General features: G+C 40.4%; 1 protein-coding gene across 1 annotated transcript; it reads right to left on the reverse strand.

The window, feature by feature from the left end:
* Positions 1-469: 469 nt before the first annotated feature.
* Positions 470-20,758, reverse strand: WDR12 (WD repeat domain 12). Its single transcript, XM_075180151.1, has 13 exons — positions 20,280-20,758; positions 14,790-14,884; positions 14,592-14,686; positions 13,558-13,664; positions 13,345-13,460; positions 13,034-13,188; positions 11,668-11,713; positions 6,360-6,442; positions 5,828-5,968; positions 4,112-4,217; positions 2,954-3,086; positions 2,375-2,447; positions 470-2,242 (listed from the first exon to the last, which is right to left on the reverse strand). The coding sequence occupies exons 1-13, from the start codon at positions 20,318-20,320 to the stop codon at positions 2,165-2,167; spliced, it is 1,269 nt and encodes a 422-aa protein (XP_075036252.1). The 5' UTR covers positions 20,321-20,758; the 3' UTR covers positions 470-2,164.
* Between the last annotated feature and the right edge of the window lie 39 nt (positions 20,759-20,797).

Consider the following 20,797-nt stretch of genomic DNA (forward strand, 5'->3'; position numbering starts at 1 on the left):
GTGACAAAAACACCTGTTTCCAAGTGTCAAAACATCAAGACCCAAAAATGACAGAATCAATTTGGACTTCTTGTAGATCAGAATCCATCCATAGAATTAGTCTATGCACAGTAAATCTGTTATGAAGAGAATATCTTCCTACTTCACGTAAGTGCAGTGTACTTGGACGAGTGTCGAATTCAAACATTCAATCTACAGAGGAAGAAACTTAACCAAGCCCTAAATAGAGGAAACAGCATGGGGCAGAATTATGGTGACTTAAAAGACTGCCACCCACTACAGGTTCTACAAGACCTTTACCTGAAGCTTCAGCCATCTATTCTGCTAAACTCCCTACAGAGTCGAAAGGATCAGGACAGCATAATACTAGGCAAAGCGTTAACTTAGTTGCATAGGTTGGCTGTCCTGTGTTAAATCCAGCATCCTAAGGATTTCAGGATATATAGGCATTTTGAAGGAACAGAGAAGGTTCTTTAAAAGTAGTACTGTTTATTCCTCACAAATAGATCAAAGAACACTTGGCATGGAGCTTTGCTTCCCTTTTTCCCAGGGGCACAATTATGTGAAGTCATTTCCATTCAGAAGGTAAACAATAGCTAAACGAGGATAACATATTTAATGTAGTAAACATTCTTTTGTCATGCGTTAACGAATTTCAAATACTTCATTAAAAATGCATAGTGACCTAGAATTTGTTTCCGCATACACCAGGTGAAATTCAACTCCCCAATGCTTACAGATACTATAGAGCCTCCCACCTATAAAGATTAATAAATTGGCATAGGGGTGCTATGCAGAAATCTGTATGTTAGCGTAAGCAAGCCATAATCAGCAGTTGCCTCTTTAAAGGATCTGTATAAAAGAACATCCTACTATTAAACCAATGATTATCTCTCCCAACAAGGGAAATGCAGAAATCTTTACAAAGGAAACCTTTCTTCAGCAGTTTTGACAAGGATTCAGTGCAAGATTTGACTCCCTTTGAAAGCTTGTTGTAGGTTGGCGATTTAATGCAGAGGCGAGCACACATATCCAATCCCTCCTCCAGTGTTCGCTATGTGCCAATGTTCTTCTCAAATCCAATTCCAGAAGGTTGTGGCATTTTCAGAGAACACCTTTCTTTATTATAGTATATTACAAAGCACAAACTAATTCAGACAAGTCTCATATGATACTGGAAATCACCTCTCTCTCCTCTTATTCGATGGTTCGCCAAAGTCAACCATATAAAAGTCACCACATTATTTAACAGAGATCAAACCGCTCCGTTTCATGAGACACTAAGTTTTGGGGACAGATATAGGAATCTGATGGCAATAGAGAGTAGCTTTCCAAAATTGGGACACCACACCCTTGTAAAATTACACCTCAAGGACTAAATGGTACCACATATCAATGATAAATGTGAACCTTTTAAATTCATATCCTTACTTCAACTCCCCTTCGACTCACCTCATCACATCCCATTTCTCCCCCATCCATATTATTATTCTCCTGTGTATCATGTTATGGAAATGATCACACTTCACTGTAGAAATATTCGTATGTACCATTTTTTTGAAGTTTAGGCTAAACAGCCAGATGTCACCATTTTAAGGCATCAAGGCAAGTTAAAAAACAAACAAAAAACAAACACCATAATGGTGGACAAACTCGCCTTTTAAAATGATTAAATGGGCTCCAAGTAACCATTATGGATGCAGATCAGATTACACAGTACTCTTTTTCCTCTATGAAGTTGCAGGAGTCCACATCTACATTTCCCCCTATGATTGAGGGTAGCCCAAAATGGAGAATTATGTTAAATGCTGTGACCATTCTACTAATTTCTAATTAAGCGGTTTGGTTTTTCCCTTAGACTGCCAAAAGTCTGGTAAGCTCATTATTAAAATAAGAATGGCAAATAGCACAGCTGTAATGTGTTGTTCTATTAAAAGATATTTGTGCTTATCTAAAGCAATTTAAAATGTGTGCTTAAAAGTAATGTTTTTTGTCATTTAATTAAAATACACATCTGCAGAAGCAAATACACATTCATTTTTTGCATAAATACAATTTAGTAATAAAACAGAACAGTTTTCTAAACAGCTTCATTGGCAATAGATCCTGTAACATTGATAAAAATATCCTCAGCCAAATGAAATGACTTGTTAGATGTTGCAGTTCACGCTCCCACGTCAGAAGGTGGTGCTGTGTATCTGTACGAGTACAGTTTGTTGTCTGCTCCACCACTCAGGATCAACTTTGGGAGGAAGGAAGAAAAAGAAAAAAAGAAAAAAGTGTATTAGACACCATGATAAACTTCTAGATATACAAAGAGATTGAAACTGGTAAATACACAAGTTTATCCAATATTGTTTTGCAGTGCTCTTACCCCAGGTTCTGTCCAGTCAACACTTAGAACTTTATCCTCGTGAGCAGCTAAATCATAAAGAGGGGCTTTACAACTGTAAGAACAGAATTGAGAATCCCATTACTTTTTTTTTATACTGTATATATAAAAAGTACACAAAGCTGTGCATTATTGAATGGTGGTATTTGTAGGAGAAACATATATGTCCTTTATAAAGCACCTGTCCTGTACATGTGATGGAGACACAATATTTAGACAGATGCAGCATATCAATTCACTTGGAACCAGTGCCTCACAGTATTCTTATGAATACTAGTTCAATCGGCAAAACGGCAGGCAGCAGGTGCTCTTTAAACTTGACTTTCTCATATGCCAATTAGTCCAGCAGGCTTGGATCATCTGCATAAAAATACAAACAGCCTACATGCTTGTTCACACTTTGCAACTGCCTAGTTTCATATAAACCACTTTATGCAGGTGGACCATAACTTCCTATAGGCAATGCTTTCTCTAGTCACACAAACTGCAGGTGTGCGACACACAGAAATAAAAAAAACATTGTACAGCATGATGCTGCAGATACAGTTGGTAGAGACATACCTCCTGGTGTCCCAGAGTTTCACTATGTTGTCCAGAGACCCGGAGACAAGTTGCTGCTCATTAGAAGGTGACCATTTTACTGCTGTTACCCAGCCTGTGTGCGAAGTCAATGAGAGCAAAACCAGAGATCCATCTGCATAGAAAACAATACAAATGAACCCTGCTACTTGCTATGCTTACAATCTTCTCCTGTTTGGTATTAACATAGATATATATTACTTTATCAATATTATTTTAATCTGAAGTTCAGGGCAGAACATGGCATTTTACCACCTTATCCTTGCTCTACACGTTCAATGCGGCCGGCTAATCTTTCCACTTTCATACAGATGAGACAACAAGAAAATAGTTTTCCATTTTAATCTGGGTATGGATGTTAACAACCCTCTTATACATTCCACTGTTGAACATATCTTCAGAGTGATGACAGGCAAGTTGGTGAAAACCACGATAAGACAACACGCCTATTAAGTTGCCCTTTTCCCCATCTATCTTAATGTAGTCAACTAGTAGCTCCTGCCTATTTGCAGCATTAATAGTGAAAGAATTAAGGTATGTTTAAAAAAAAAAAAAACGTGGACAGAACATGTGCAAATTAAAAATTGAAAAACAAAACCACACACATACATACATACACACACACAGAAAACAGAGTTTGACAAAATTAATAAAGAAGTAATGCAAGTTATTGTTGTGTGTGTATGGATACATTATCACATGCTGCTCTGAAAGCAGAGACAGATTTGCATGCAGTCCTCGTAGAGACACAAACATTTCCTAATAATAAAGTGCACTGAATCTATTTTAAACTAGGAGAGCCTCGCTCATTATTGACATCACCAAGAAAACTATTAAATAATGCAAATACTGCTACAGGTATAGTGCAGCTTAAATAAATAAGTAATTCCATTAGTTCTGCCCAATTTTTACATATACATAATGTATCCATTATATATTAGAAATGAAGAGGGTGCTATGCAAGACCAGATAAAGCACCACTCTGGTTTACATCTGTACTTTGGTCATTTTACCCCCCTGAAGTAACGCCCAAAATAGGATTCTGAACAATAATCATGGTAAAAGTAAGAAAGAATGTGCAAGAAATCACAATTAACCACAAGAACACATGATCAATGGAATATGACTTGTTTTGCTAACCTTTAGTCCGTGGATCCCATAGACGAATGTGTCTATCTGTACTTCCAGATGCAAGTCGTTTGCACAATGGTGAATAAGATATACATTTAAATACCTTGTTTCCAGTCTGCAAAAGAAAACAGAAACTATCTTTCATTTTATTATTAATCTAATGGCAATTTCTCCATACTCATTCTCCTAGACTATTCTGCTGCTTTTGACACTGTTGATCACCTTCTTCTCCTACACACCACCCTTCACTCATGACACAGTCCTTTCCTGTTCGCTTCCTACCTATTGAACCACTCCTTTAGGGTTTCATCCTCTGGCACATGCTCCCCTCCACACTCACTATCTGTTGTGGTCCCACAAGGCTCTGTTCTTGGTTCTTTACTTTGTTCATTGTACACCTCTTCTCTTGGGGCCCTAATTCGCTCAGTCAGCCTACAATACTACCTCTACGCTGATGACACCCAAATCTATATCTCTTCCCCTGACCTCTTTCCTTCTGTACTATCTTGTGTAACCAACTGTCCTTCTGCTATCTCCACATGGATGTCCCAACGCTACCTAAAGCTCAACATGTTCAAAACAGAGCTTAATATCTTCCTTCCTGCCAGTCACACCTGCCCTCTAATCTCCCTCACTGTCAAAACACCACAATTTCCTCAGTCTCCCAAGCCCGCTGTCTTGGTGTCGCACTTGTCCACCCTCTGCTTTATTCCTCACATCCAGACTCTCTCACAGTCCTGTCGACTCCACCTTAAAAACATTGCCAAAATACGCCCTTTTCTTACTCAATATGCTACCAAAACTCTTATCCATTCCCTCACCATCTCTCGTCTGGACTACGGCAACCTCCTGCTATCTGGCATTCCCAGCACCCATATATCCACACTTCAATCAATACTAAATGCTGCTGCAAGACTGGTCTTCCTCTCTCACCGCTCCACATCTGCTGCACCACTTTGCAAATCCCTACAATGGCTCCCTGTGTCCTCCAGAATCAAATTCAGATTACTCACCCCTTACTACAAAACCCTCAACAACACTACCCCTCCATAAATCACAAATCTCTTATCAAAATACTCTGCCTCCCGCCCTCTTAGATCTACCTCTGACCTGCACCTTGTCTCATCTCTGATAACCACCTGTCATTCCCGCCTACAAGACTTCTCCTGTGCTGCTCCTCACTTATGGAATTCCCTACCACGCTCAATCAGACTTTCCTACAGCCTTCAAATCTTTAGATGGGTTTTCAAAGAGCATCTCTTTTTAAAGGTGACCTTATCCTCGATAACACTATTCATACTAATGCACCCTCACAACCACCATTTTGATACCAATATATCTATCAAAGGCAGTGTATTAGAGCTGAATAATATATATGAATAACTCATTTTAATACCTCACTATGTACACCAAGCTGTCTTTCACTGGTCTGCATCAGGCCGATTAACTGTAAATAGGTGAACTCACACATATGGACTGGGCAAGTTACTTCACAGCAACTCAAATGACTGTAGTCTCAGCAGCTTTTTGACCTACATTAAGCCACATCTGTACACGGTCACAGGCAGGTGCCATCTATAATATCTGTAATAGTGGTGAGGTAGTTCTTCTACAGTGGATAGTCAGCTTAACACAGGTTAATGCATTTTATCTTCATATCTGGAAATTTCAGTGTGCTGCTCCCAGAAAATGATGCAACTACTCACTCGTGTCAGATATTCTTACCAAAGTGGTTTTAGCTTCCCCGGCTTCAACATCCCAGATCTTGATAGTGTGATCCCAAGATGCACTGCAAATCTCATCTGCCTCAGACCACAGCACAGAAGAGATGGCTTCATTGTGTCCAGAGAGAGTAACGATGGGAGTCTGCAAGAAAAACACAATAGCACTCAATTACGCAGTGTGCCTGGCAAAATAGGATTTTTATACTTGCGTAAAATCCGTTCTTCCTAGTTTAATTGGGGGACACCGGGGATATTGGGGTATAGAATAGGTGATATAGGCGTGTGGCACTTTATTAAAGTTGTCAGCTAACCCTAGCTCCTCCCCCTCTGTACCCCAACTCCAGGACCAGCCCCAGTTTAGTTTAAGTGCCTAATCATGTAGGATGTTTAGCTACATGGGTGTCTCAAGGACATAAGTTTATAAACTGTAAATGGCTAAACATTTAAATGCAGACATAGAAATTTGTCTGAGAAATTATATAATTAACATGTACTTTTTATTTTATTTATAAAAATGGACATTTAAAACATACCCTTGTTAGACCAAGCTGTTCGGTTTTCTGTTTTTTCCTTGGGCGATCTGGCATTTCCTCAACTTCATTTTCATCAGTGGGCACTGTAGCAAGAGAAAAATAAAATGTGTATTTTTCGCACATATGCATGAATACATAAGTCATGCCTAAAGGCATACTGGTTTAAGACATGTATTGTACATCAACTGCTGGAAGAGAACCACTTGTGTGTGGGGACTTGGATGTAGGAAACAGTTCAATTAATGGAATACTCGACTGCTTAGGTAAATACCATTTAAAAATGCATAAAAATATTTATAGATTATAGCAAATGCTTTCATTAAATTAAGTCAAATGGCTAATATCAATACTAAGCATCATGTAGTGGGTTACATATAAAAAGCTGTCGATACCCCCAGCTATGCAACAGAAATTTTAGAAAACTTAAAAAGTGGTTTGCAATCATATATTTTTCTTCTTTTCAAAATATTTTTTTATTGAATTTTTTTCAGACAAAAAAAATAAAAAAAATGGGGAGGCATTATGTGAGGGGAAGAGGGAGGTGAAAAAGGGGGACAGGGTACAAAAGTCTAAACTACTGCTTAGTACATAGCAGGGAGCAGGGGGGGGGGGGGGGGGGAGAGTGTTGGATGGTGTTATCCAGAGGTCCACCACGCTAGGTAAAAATAGAAATGTAGATATGTAGATACTCATGTGGTGGAGAGGGTTAAACAGGGGCATCGTAATGGTTAAGCCAAGGGGTCCAGACAGCTTGAAATTTAGTAGGTTGGTCATGCAATATACTCATTAGACATTCAAAGCAAAATATCTGCCAGACTATCACAATGATAGCGGGGAGTTCCTTTTGCCTCCCCTTAGCAGGAATCAGGTTTTTTTTTTTTTTTTTTAATTTGTTTTTTTTAACTATACACATGGTATGTCTAGTGGTTCAATTATAGAACTTTTAGAATTACGTAAAATCCGTTTCTCTTAGTCCATTGGGGGGCATAGGGGACATTGGGGTATAGAATAGGAACAGGGCAAACTGCCACTTCTGTTAACTAAGCCCTAGCTCCTTCCTCTATGCCCCACTTCCTGCTAGCCTCAGTTTATGTTTAAACAAGACCACAGAAGGCAGAGATAGAGAGAAAACAGGAAAAGAGATAGAAAAAAAAACAAAAAAACAACACAACAACATTCTCTTAAAAACATGACATGTCAAACAGTAGGAAAAACCAGAGCGTTAAACGTAGGCGCCCAGTGTCACGCAATGGACCAAGAGAAACGGATTTTACGGAAGTATAAAAATCTTATTTTCTCTAAGCTGCTTTGGGGGACACCAGGGACATCCCAAAGCCACATTACGGGAGGGAACGCTCAAAAAAAACTGCACAATGCACCTTTCTTCCAATACTTACATCATTGGATGCAAACACATTAAACTTGTAAAACCATGTGAATGTGTGTACAGAAGACCACGTGGCCGCCCGACACGGCTGTTCACTCAAGGTACCATGGTGGGCAGCCCAGGAAGCACACACAGACCTTGTAGAGTGCCCCAAAGATTATCTGTAACAGGCTGTCCAGCCCCACTATAAGTCTGACGGATTACAGCTGTAATCCACCTTCCAATAGTCACCATAGAAGATGGCCAGCCTCTCGTGTGCATGAGATAATGAAAAGATCCACAGTTTTGTGCACATCAATGGACAAGGCTCAAAAGGACAGAGAAAATTAATAGAAGCTTAGTCTTCTGAAGACCTATATTTAGTCAGGGCCGGAATGACAATATCTTTGTTTAAATGAAATCTAGACACCACTTTAGGGAGGAAAAAAGGCTTGGTTCGAAGAACTGCCCTGTCTTCATGAAAAAAAAAAAAAAAAAAAAAAAAGAAGAGGAGACTTGCAAGATATAGCAGCAAGCTCAAACTCTACTTGCCGTAGATATGGCCAGGTCAAAAATTTAAATTCCACTGTATTCAAGGGTTCAAAAGGCAGATGCTTTAAAGAATTCATCAGCAAATTTATATCCCATGGTGCTAAAAGAGAAAAATATAGAGGTTGCACATGGAGCACACCTGAATGAAAGTGTGCACATCAGGCATGACAGAGAGTCCTCTTTGAAAGAAGATCGAAAGTACTGACAAGACCTAAGAGAGAACAAAATGCACAAATCCGCGTCCATCCCATCCTGCAAGAACATAAAGTAACCTGGATAAACGAAAAGAAGCGGTAGGATGCCCCTTCTTTTCACACCAGGCAATATATATTTCCAGACTTGATAGATCTTTGCTGAACCTGATGCATGGTCTGCACCACACGTTTGGAAAAACCTTTAGCTCACAGGATAATTGCTTCTACAGCCACGCTGTTAAAGCCAGACATTCTAAACCTAGAGGACAAAGGGTTGCTTGAGTTAAATAGGTCTGGGCGTAGCGGCAGACACAACCACCGACCTCGTGCCATGGAGGGCACGCCAGTGTACAGAGGCCAATCTGGCGCAACTATAAGGACTGGAACACCCTCTCTCTTTGCCTCTTTTTTTATTTTTAATTTTTTTTTTTTTTTTAAACACCCATGGAAGCATAGCTACATGTGTGAAAGGGTGCACTAAGCAGTACCTCCAAGGAACAGAAATGGCGTCTACCGAGACAGCCAAAGGATCTCTCACGCGGGAGCAGACGCGGTAGACTTTGGGGTTGAGACGCCATCATGTCGACATCCGGCTGACCCCACCTGTCCACCAACAGGTGAAACACCTCCAGATGGAGGGACCATTCACCCGAATGCAGAATCTGCTTGCTTAGAAAATCGACTTCCCAATTGTCTACTCTCGGAATAAAGATGGTCATAACCACCGGAACGTTATCTCATCCTGAGTCTTTCAATGACTTAATAATAATTTATATATAAATTATTTCAAAACCCACTGAAAGATCTTGTGCGCCTCTCGCATGGCTAAGAAACTCTTGGTGGCGCCCTGGTGATTGGGTATGCCATCGCTGTGGCATTGTCAGACAGACTGTTCACCGACTTTAGCTGCAGCAAATGTTGCATGCTTATTAAAGCACGGAACACTGCCCACAGTTCCAATACATTGAAAAAATCCAGGTTTCCAACCAGAGTCCAAAGACCCTGAAAGCGAGCATGAAGACAGACTGCCCCCCAACCCCGAAGGTTGGCGTCTGATGCGATCTAGGTCCAATCCCAGATGGAGAATGGACGACCACAGCAGAGATTTTGTTTCTGCAACTACCAAAGAAGCGACTGACGCACGTGCGGAGACAGGCGGAATACCTAGCCCGACAGATTCCAATAGGATTTGTTCTATTTCGACAGGAATTCGAATTGGAACTGCCGTGCATTAAACTAAGCAAATTGGACTGCCTCGAAAGTTGATACTATCTTACCCAGAATGCTCATAGGTCTGTTTTGCCTCCAAAGATTTCACCGCCTTCTGCAAGGCCAGAATCTTGTCCAGAGGCAAGAACACCCGCTGTTGTCGGATGTTGAATAAAAGTCCCAAAAAGATCATCTGCTGGGATAGGATCAACTTGGACATTTTGAAGTTAAGAATCCAACAGTGGGATTCTAAAGTCTGGATCACTACTTGGATATGAGACTGAAGTACCTAGAGACTCTGCTTTTAAGAGATCATCCAGGTTAAGGGTGATTGTAATCCCCTTGGACCTTAGCAGAGCAGCCATGACTGCCATAATCTTGGTGAAGACCTGCGGTTCCGTGGCCAGACCAAAAGGGAAGAGCCTGAAATTGGAAGTACTCTGACCGAACCGCAAACCTCAAGAGGGACTGATGACCCTCCCAGATGGGAACATGGAGATTGGCATCCTTGATGTCCAGAGCCACCATGAACTCTCCCTGTTCCATGCCGTGAATGACCGACTGCAAAGACTCCATCTTGAACCTGGGCACTCTGAGTGTTCAATGATTTTAGATTCAGAATGCATTTGAATAAACCATCTGGCTTTGGCAACAGAAAAAGGTTGGAATAAACGCCCAAACCCTTTTGTGAATCTTGCACTGGAATAATCACTCCCAAAAAAATGAGGGATTGAATCACTTCTCGTAAAGCCAGTCGGTTTTATGGACATACGGGAACCCTGTGGTTAAAAAAAAAAAAAAAACGCCTGGGAAGATGACCGAGCAAATCGATCTTGTATTTCCATGTTCACAACTCCCGGTAACCAGGCATCCATGGAAGACTGAAATCACAGATTCCTGAATAAAAGTAGTCAGGCTCCTACCACTGGCGACCGCAAAATGCCAGTCACATACATTGCTTGTCTGGCAGACATCGAGCAGACCAGGCCTGAAGCCCACACTGCAAACCACGCCGGGATTGGGCCGAAGAATATTGACCCTGAAACCTACCTGAAGACCGAAACCTAGATATTCTTTGTTTGGGAGCATTAACAGGAAGAAAAGTGCTCTTTTCTCCCATTGCTTGACTGATAATGGAGTCAAGCTGAGGGCCAAACAAAACACCCCTGGAAAAAGGAATTGTCGCAAAAGCCTTTTTAGGCTCAACATCAGCCTCCCAGGACTTAAGTCATAGAGTCCGACGAGCTGAAACCGCAGAGGCAGATACACATGCCCCAATCAGTCCCACGTCCAGACACCTCTCCTAAAAAAATCTGAGACTGACAGGCTGAGCACAAGGTGTGCATGCCCGACTGTCCGGACGGTAACTTAACATTACAGGCGGCACAGGTGAACCAATGACTGCCCCTAGTAAGAGGTAGCCTGACTTAGGGGACACACTGCATTTTACTAGTCCCCTCTTGCCTGTCCTTCATACCCTGCTCTTTTCTGATTAAACTGTGTAGCAGTCCCCAAGTGACTGACAGTGGTCATGTCTGCATAGATCACATTATCACTCAACAGCAGCAATAACAGATTATATTAAATGTGTACTTTATCTGAAGCATATATGCATATACACTGTCACTACATAAATACGTGTTAACTAACCTTTCAAATTAGAGATTGTTTGTACTTCTGTGACCAGACTTTATGTTTTCACAGTTGGTGGTTTCAACAAAAATAATCATCATTGTTACTACGGTTTTACCTAAACAAACTTTATAATGTTTTGGTGACAGATATACTGCTTTCAGTTTGCTTCCAAAAAAACATAGAATATTATATGTCAGTGTCATATAGTTGAAAATAGGTAGCAGGCAAGACAAGCTTTATATTACTGCATGTTAAATATGCCTGACCAAATATTTTAAAGGGTAAAGGGCTTTTTATCAATATAATACAATTATAGTAACTTTTTGTTTTAGATTTTATTTCTTTTACCAACCTGCTGACCAGATCTTCAGCATCTTGTCCCATGATCCACTGCAAAACTAAAACAAGACTAATTGGTCATGAGAAAATCAATGACATTCAACATGTCAATAAAGCACTAAATATTAACTATGAAGGCACCTCAGACAGATTGTCAGGAAACATTAGGGATCCATTTATAAAGATCCTACGAAACTGACTTTTCCTGTCGCATGGATAGAAAACCTTCGATGAATAGAAGGTCAATTCCCTGGCAATATTGGCTGGCATCAGTAAGAGGAGTCTTACTGTTCACTATGTCCGGACTTGGGCTTCCAGTTGCAGATTATTATTAAAATAAATGTAATAAATAATAAATAATAATAAATTTAAAAAAAACAAATAAAAAAAAAACTAACAATTTTATTTTACTTATAAAACATTTTCCTTACACATTTCCCGATCCCTATAGAAGGACTGCGGTGGTACCCCATCAGTCACGGGACTGATAAATAGGGGGGGGGGGAAATGGAAGGAAGCACTAAATAAGTTGAAAACTTATTTTTTCGATGGATCTAGACCTTTTTACCTATTAACCATTAGTAATGTCTAAAGAAGATTACGTATTCAAATCCAAATAGCATTTGTATTGAAAAAAGAAATGCATATGTAGGTCCTCATCTGTTCTCTTTAAACTACCATCTCAGTGATATGCCACAATGGGAGTATTATAGAGGACCATAAAAGGTGAACTGTTAAGCATGATCAGATACAGTGTATAGACAGAATTTGGAAGGCCTACTAATACCAGAGTCCATGCATACAAAATTGTTGCATATAAACCAAAGTAGCATGGCAACTCAACTGTCATTCCAAAACACTGACAATTTTGTCCTCATAAGAAGGTTAAGACTTTCAATGTAGCCACTGACATTTATTATACTGCTGAGCCAGCAGAAGCTAAGGTACAATACAATTAAATGTTTCTTTACAGTTAGAAAAGTAACACGAGTGATCTCACTCCCATAAGGACTGGTATTGACAGATACTATAGACAGATCAGAAAAAAAAAAAAAAAAAAGAGGATTAGACATCTTGCTATTAAAAATGCAAATACATGAATATTAATTATTGCCAATATGATAGTAAGCTCAATCAGAAAATAGCAGGGTGTGTTTTTTCCCCCCCATTTTAAGACAAAATGGATCATGCTTTGTTTGGTTTCTATAATTACCCAAACAAAATTATTTTCAGGTTTAGGAAGTGCACAGATATCGGTTTCTGGCAAGATACTTATTTGATGGATCTTAAGTATCAGGATTGCAAGCAGGGTTGTATGTAAAAGCATACCATTTAAGTTCAAGTAAAAAAATAAAAAACTATATAGAATGTAAGTTTACTTTGTTTCCTGATCCATCCACAGCTACGGAATCTACACTGCCAGCATGACCTCTGCAGCAATGAAGGGCCTTCACTTTGTTCCTCTCCGCATTCCATTCCCACAGTAGAATGGTCTGGTCCATGGATGCACTCAATAGCAAGCAGGATAGGCTATCTGTAGAGTTTAATTTTAATCCAGTTAAAATTCAAACGCAAGCTGAAATACTCACACTTAAATAAAAGATAGCAAAGATACTTACGGTATCAATTTGTTGAATTTAGGTTAGTTGCTCAGTTACATTTTGTAATAAGCATAAAAAAAAAAAAATACCTTTTTTCACCCAAGCGACATCTTTAACAACTTCACTGTGACCAGCAATTGTCATAATTGGCTTCCCCTCCACTGACCAAATCCTACATGTCTTGTCATATGAACCAGTTAGAATCCTAGCAACAAAATGAGAAAAGATGAAGCCACATATTTAATATTTAAGCACTTTGTAAACTATCAATGGTAATAACAATTGAACAAAGTCCGACATACCATTCTTCACTTCCTGCGACAGAACTGACCCAGTCATCATGAAGCATGCATTCTTCAGGCTGGGGAGCTGTGATCTTTTCCACATATTCAACTTCAACTACATCTTCCTATAGACAAGAGCAGTAGGAGGGAAGGAAAATCAGTGGGTTGTGTGTTGAGGTCTTTAATAATTCTTCTATCAATCTTAAATTTGGGACCCGTCTCACACTTATGGCAGAACGATCATGCTCTCTGAAACCTTGTGCAAATACATTTTTCATTATATTAGAATGAGTAATAGGATATGCTACTAAATACTGCTCTGATACCATATTAAAGTTCTGGAACCATTGTGATCTTCCAGAAAGATGAGCTAACAACAGCCTTCTGAATGATTTGACTTCTTGCTTAATCAATTGACCTACAAGCTGCAACCCTGAGATCATGAGTAAACTGAAATATGGAAGTTGAGGTGATGACTGGGGCAAGCTGTTCCAAAACACTGTACAGCTATATATAGGGACACAACATTTTTGTATGGAGTAATCCTTTTAAAAAGGTATGAAAGGGTATACTAATTGAAGCAATAAGGGAAAAATGGAGCTTAAAAGTTACAAAACAAAACATGCAAAGAGAACTTTCTTAAACAGTGGGCTGACAACCATCTACTTTTTTATTCTATACCAGTAGGCTTTTGGACAGTGGTAGAAAAACGGAGCACCCAGAGGAAACCCACACAAACATGGGTAGAACATACAAACTCTACAAAGCAAGGGCCATGGTCGGAATCAAACTCATGACCTCAGAGTTGCCAGGCAGCAATGCTAACCACTGCAATTGTCAATTATGCAAAGAGAACAAGTATATAAATCAGCAGCTTTGAATTGCCTAGCATGAAAAGCTCTTGACACAAGTTTGTTCAACCTCTGATGTTGGCTAGATAAAGTGGCCAACCATAGAAACTACAGAGTATATCATACCGATGGCTAAATATAAGGTGCAAATTATAAAATAAAGTTACCCATTTAACAAGACAATGAAGCAAAATCACCTACTGTTGAGATGCCCTCAACATCCATATGCTTGATAAGTGGCAACCGCAGGAACTGACTCTTAACAAGGAAGTCAAACTCCACATGAGTGTGATCATCTGTAATATCATAATACATCAGCAGTTTATGATAAAGCAATACAACTTAGACATTTTTTTAAAAAAAAAAATTGAGAAAAACAAAATATATACAATGACATACCATTCTTGCTTTCAAGCACTTTGTTTATAATATTGCTAAGATCTGTTATTTCAGAGGAAGCTGGAATGGAAAAAGGAACATCATCGATTTGGTACCTAAAATAAGGGAAAAGAAATCACATTATTTGCCTATACATACTAAAGGGAGGAACTCAACTGTATATAATGCAAAGTAAACATTGTTTGATTGTAAGCTTCGTATTCCACAAGGTAGGAAATATATATCCATAGTTTCCAAAACATCAAGCGGACAAAAAGACACTTGCAGATTTTTATAAACAGACATATCTACTTCTGCTTGTAGAGACGTACATTATATTAACAACTCAAAATAAAAAGTATTTAATGTATAAAGTACAGTGTGTGGCAGTAGCAAAAGTAAATTTAGAAGGCAAATAGATACTGTGGAAGAATGCTTCATTTACCAATATATTTTTCCTCTGTTTTCATCCTCAGGTAAATATCTCACTGCACCAGTTATCTTTAAAGGGATCAGATGTGCAATGTTATCTATTAGATACATGGTATGCTTACCCTCCATTTGTTTAAGATTTTTATTACTTTCTTTGTAGTGTGTGTGATTAGTGGGTGTTCATTCAAGAAATTGATCACATGGCTCGCTGACCCTATGTAACCAGCAGTCAGAGACTGTGTAAAGCTAGGTACACACTAGAGAAATTTTGACCAACTTTTTATGCCGAGCGATTTTACATGCGATCGATGTTCCGATCGCTCGGTTAATGGACTGCATACACACTAGCCTTGTTTAGGACGATAAAAGGAAAAGCGGACGTCCCTTTAACAACTTTTTACAGCCATGTTGTTGTGAGCAATGACTGTAATTTCGTACTCACTGTTGTGGATCGGTTAGAAGTTTATACACACTACACAGCGGAAACGAGATTGGAATGAAAATATTAAACGGTACGACCAACCATGAGGCAATAATCGTCCATTTGGGCAGACTTTCGACCATCGTGTTACTGCACACACTGACCCGACTTTTAAACGAGCGGTCGTATGTCGGCTGTTTGAGCCGATTATTGGACGAAAACAGAGTAGTGTGTACCCAGCTTAAGCAAGTGAGGATTTCTTCTAAGTTTGGATTTGTAACAAGTGCATTGATAAATTTAGATAGTATAGTAAAGCTAGGTACACACTGGAGCGCTTTCGTCCAATAATCGGGCAAATCAGCCGACATACAACCGTTCGGAAGTTGGGTTAGTGTGCATAGTGACATGATTGTCAAAAGTCGTTCCAAACTGTCGACTCATTTGGTTGGTCGCACGGTTTAATATTTTCCAACCAATCAGCAACCGATCATGTAGTGTCTATGCAATCATGCTCACGTTCTCCATAAAGTTTACAGAGTCTTGTTCTTTTCAGCCGATGCTAGAAATGAATTTGTCTGTTCTGAGACAGAATGTTTCATTTCAGTCACAGAAGCCAACGAAGTTCGTTAGGACATGTGGATCGCTATAACAAGGCTGTTTTAATCAGTGTGACAATGTGAAAATAATTAATGAATGAATATTGTGCTGTCATTCTCTGACGACTAGAGGACCAGATGAAGGACCAGGTAAAGAGCACAGATATGAAGGTAAATCATGTCAGTGTGTATGCATGAATCGTCAGACTAATCAGACTTTCAGTCGTCGGTACAATCGTTTGAGATAACACGTCGGTCAGAAAATTGTTCAGTGTGTGGACATAGCCTAAGAGTTACACAAGAGTTGAACAGGAAGGGAACACAGCTACAGGAGGACAACATTTAACAATCATCTGTGAGCTGTGATATCCTCCACCTCATACACCTACATTGTGCACTGCCTGCTCAACTGTTTCTCAACCCTAATTCTTAAAGCTGCAGTTTTATTATGACTTGTTGACTTAACTTATGCTGTTGCTTGTATTCCCACCTTCAAACAACACCTGCTTCTCCACTTACCCTAAATCTTTAACTGCCACCCAGGATCCCCCCTGCCCACTCATCATACACAGTTACTACAGTGCACCTTTCACTATGCGTAATGTTATATAATCCCTCGCCACTCCTGCCTAATGTCACTATCTAATCTAACGGTTTAATCACTCACCCATCCCTCATTTCTACTGTCCTATTTCACATTCCCCTGCTGATCCTTTTACATCTTTTTTTCCCCCCTCTTTGCTCTCCTGCTACTTCTGCAGTCTCTCACTTTATTCACCTGTCCAGTTCTCACCTTTTCCTTACCTCACTTGTAATCTCTCACTGTCCTTTTTTTCTGTCATACTTTCAATTGTCTATTCCATGCTTATCCCTAGCATTATGTTTTTCTCCTCTCACTTCTGTCCCCTCTCCCCCCATTTCCCTTGTTCAACCTTCCAATTTTTTCCCAAGTTTATACTCCTACAGTTCTGCCCTATCACTCGCTAAATAATCCTTCTTTAAAGGCTCTCATTTCCTCCCAATCCTCCAACCCCTCCTCACAGCAGTCCTTTCTTGCCCCAACCCACTTTGTCCACCTTCCTTCGCTTCCTTTATGCTGGTATCTGCAGACGAAGTTCACACCCTTCTCTACTCCTCACTGCCCCTCCCCACAGGACCCCATCCCCTCCCATCCGCTCCCTCCTCCTCAATCTCACATCCTTTAAAAATGCTCACGTCTCCCCGATACTCCAGAAACCATCCCTTGACCCTGCCTCTCTCTCTCAAATTACTGTTCTATTTCCCTCCTTCCTTTTGCCTCCAAACTTCTAGAATCGGATGTCTACAACCATCTCACCTCTTTTCTTACTCACTTTTTGATCCACTTCAATCCGGTTTTCACCCCCTCCACTCCACCAAAACTGCTCTCACTAAGGTCACTAATGACCTTCTCTCTACTAAATTCAAAGGACACTTCTACTTCTAAACCTCTCTCCTGCCTTCAATACTAATCACCACTCCCTCAATTTTGCAAACTCTGCAATCTATAGGCTTATATAACACTGTTCTCTCCTGGCTTTCCCTCTGACCTCACTAACCACTCCTTTTCAGTCTCTAGACATGACTCCACATCCCCCCCCTCTTCCCATACCTGTCGGAGTTCCCCAAGCCTCCATTATTGGCCCCCTGCTCTTCTCCCTCTAAACCTCCTCCCTTGGTGCCCTCATACGCTCCTTTGGCCTCCAATACCTCCTCTATCCTGACAATAGCCAAATCTGTCTTTCCTCCCTTCCCTTGTGTCTTGTGTGTCCTACTGTCTCTCGGCCATCTCATCTTGGATGTCCCAAAGCTTTCTTACACTTAATATTTCCAAAACTGAACTAATTGTCCCCCCACCCTTTCCAGGGCTCCACCCTGTCTCTATTTTTGTTAATACTACCCGCAAGCCCTATGCCTTGGGGTCATCCTCGACTCCTCCCTCAAACCTCACATTCTGTCACTATCAAAATCCTGCTACTTCCACCCCTGGAATATACGAGATTCGGCGCTCTCTCACCACGGAAGCCACCAAAACGGTTATTCACTCTCTTGCCTTGACAACTGTATCATCCTTCTCTCTGGCCTACCTGACCCTCACCATGACCCTATTAAGTCTATCTTCAATGCTGCTGCCTACCTCATTTTCCTCTCTGTCGCCACTCTATCTCTGTTGTCCCCCACCACCAGTCCCTACATTATTATTATTATTATTAATTTTTATTTATAGGCGCCACAAAGTATCCGTAGCGCCGTACAAGGACAAACAATGGCACAGTACAAGGTGAAACAGCACAGTACAAGTAACAGTAAGCACTATAACTCTGGGGGCTCAGGCACAGCATGAAAGAGAGGGAGGGAGGGGAAAAGTGAGTATAGGCAGGTAACTATGGCCCAAGAGGGTGGGCACGGATGACAGGTTGAGAGTCACTGAGGGGAGCGGAGAGAAGCGAGAGGAGACAGAGGGCAGAGGGACTGAGAGGAGGTGAGCTGAGTAGCTGGAGAGCGCAGTTAAAAGTGATGGAAACAGAAGGTAGGAGAGCCCTGCTCAAAGGAGCGAACAATCTAAAGGAAGGGGAAGACAGACAGACACATGGATGAGACGGAGAGACGGGAGAAACGGAGTCGAGGAAGGGGGAGAAGGGAAGAAGGGATGAGAAAGAGAGGCATGAGACTGGAAGGCTTTAAGGAAAAGGTGGGTTTTTAATGTTCGTTTGAAAGAGGACAGATTAGGGGAAGTTCTGATGGAGCGGGGGAGCTTGTTCCAATGGAGGGGAGCGGCGCGGGAGAAGTCTTGGATACGTGCGTGAGAGGAGGTAATCAGAGGGGAAGAGAGGCGACGATCATTGGACGATCGCATTGGCTCCCCATGGCCTAGAGAATTAAATTTAAACTGCCACCCTAAAAGCTCTCAATCAATCACCCTACATCTCCAACTTCATCTCTAACTACACTCTTAGCCACCCCCTCCACTCTGCCAACGACCGCTGCCTAACTACTTCACTTATCACTTCTTCCTACTCCTGTCTCAAGGACTTTTCCAGGGCTGCTCCTCAGCTGTGGAATGATCTCCCATGCTCCATCAGCTTAGACTCTACTCTTAAAGGCTTCAATTGTGCCCTTAAGACTCATTTCTTTATTCAAGCCTATCAGTCTTCCCCCTAACTACCTTGTCCCTGCTTTCTCCCCCACTCAATACCACCCTATTTGTGTCTCCCCATTTCCTTTAGGAGGTAAGCTCTCACGAGCAGGGCCCTCTTTCCCTGTGTTCTCCGTCTAATATTCTATCACACACTGTACCTCTTGGCCTGCTTCCCTAACCCAGTTTTCTTAAACTTAGGCCTACTTACTGCTGATTACTACCATCATTCTCACTCACTGTCCCTCATATATTTTTATCTACATTACAATGTATTTTTATTCATTCAGCATGTATGGTCTTTGTATTTTGTTCTTCATGTATCATGTTATGTGTAATATATCATTGCTTTGCATATAGGTCATGCATGGCGCTGCAGACCCTTCGTGGCGCCGTACAAATAAAACATAAAAATAATGAATATACATGCGACCAAAAAAAAGGGACAAGGGGTTAATATCAGAAAGCTCTAAATACATAACGTGCTCAGAGGTTAATCTATTTTTTCCTATGCTCTCAATGCAAAAATGGATCAAGCATTATGGGAGCAGACACTAATGCACAAATTGGCTATCAGGTGATGTATAAAGGTTATAAAGGCTTTTAAACAGCTCTCAAAAAGCCATTCCAGTCACTGCCATTAATGCTTCAGGTATAGAAGAAACCACTAAAAGCATGCAAGTAACATAAAATACTAATATTGGAGTGGAATTTTCTGAATTTAACATTTTTTTCTCCTCAAGGAATAATCATAATTTGGAAAATATTATTTAAAATAAATGTATAGATTACGAACCTCTTCAAAGAAACCGGCAAAAACACAAACCCAGTCAATTACATTTGGGCCCGGATATTTACGTGTTTAAATACGTATAACAGATTGCATAAAGTAATATCCTCATACTCACTTCTTATTCTGGGTGAAGAAACGTGCTTGGATCTGCGCCATAATTGGTAATGTTCCGACACAAGAAGTGCCTGCAATACACAATAACTAGGAGCACTAATAGTCTCTGCGAGATCTACTCACTAGAAGCCAACCACGTGTTACAAGGAGCATGCCTGCCCGCCGAGCGCATCAATCTGGAGCGACTCATTAGGTCTGTTTTTAAGGGTACAATGCCCATCCATACTACTAGGGTAATTTGTTTCCTTTTTATTATATTTCTCTCTGTCATCGTTTGTTTTCATGGAATTTCAATAAACATGCAAAATAAGTACTTACTTTAAAAAGTATTACAATTAAGCAAAAAAGGTACATTAATATTTGGACACTCTAAACTAGGTTACTCGATTTTATTAATGGCCCAGACACCTTTCCAGCAAGATTGAGGAATAAATGGAGAAATGATTTTTCCCAAAGCCTCATGCTGTCATATTTGCTTCCGGGTTGCGTTCCATTTCGCTTCCGGATTGTAGAAAGTTT

Source organism: Mixophyes fleayi, chromosome 7 (assembly GCF_038048845.1).
Source record: "Mixophyes fleayi isolate aMixFle1 chromosome 7, aMixFle1.hap1, whole genome shotgun sequence".
Taxonomy (NCBI): Eukaryota; Metazoa; Chordata; class Amphibia; order Anura; family Limnodynastidae; genus Mixophyes; species Mixophyes fleayi.

Bases quoted from the DNA above. Each gene is read 5' to 3' on its own strand.
- WDR12 (XM_075180151.1), bottom strand. From the start codon at position 20,320: ATGGCGCAGATCCAAGCACGTTTCTTCACCCAGAATAAGAA. The intron at 14,687-14,789 runs GTATGTCATTGT...ATGATATTACAG, and splicing joins AGTGCTTGAAAGCAAGAATG to ATGATCACACTCATGTGGAG. The intron at 11,714-13,033 runs GTAAACTTACAT...GTCTTGTTTTAG, and splicing joins TGGATGGATCAGGAAACAAA to TTTTGCAGTGGATCATGGGA.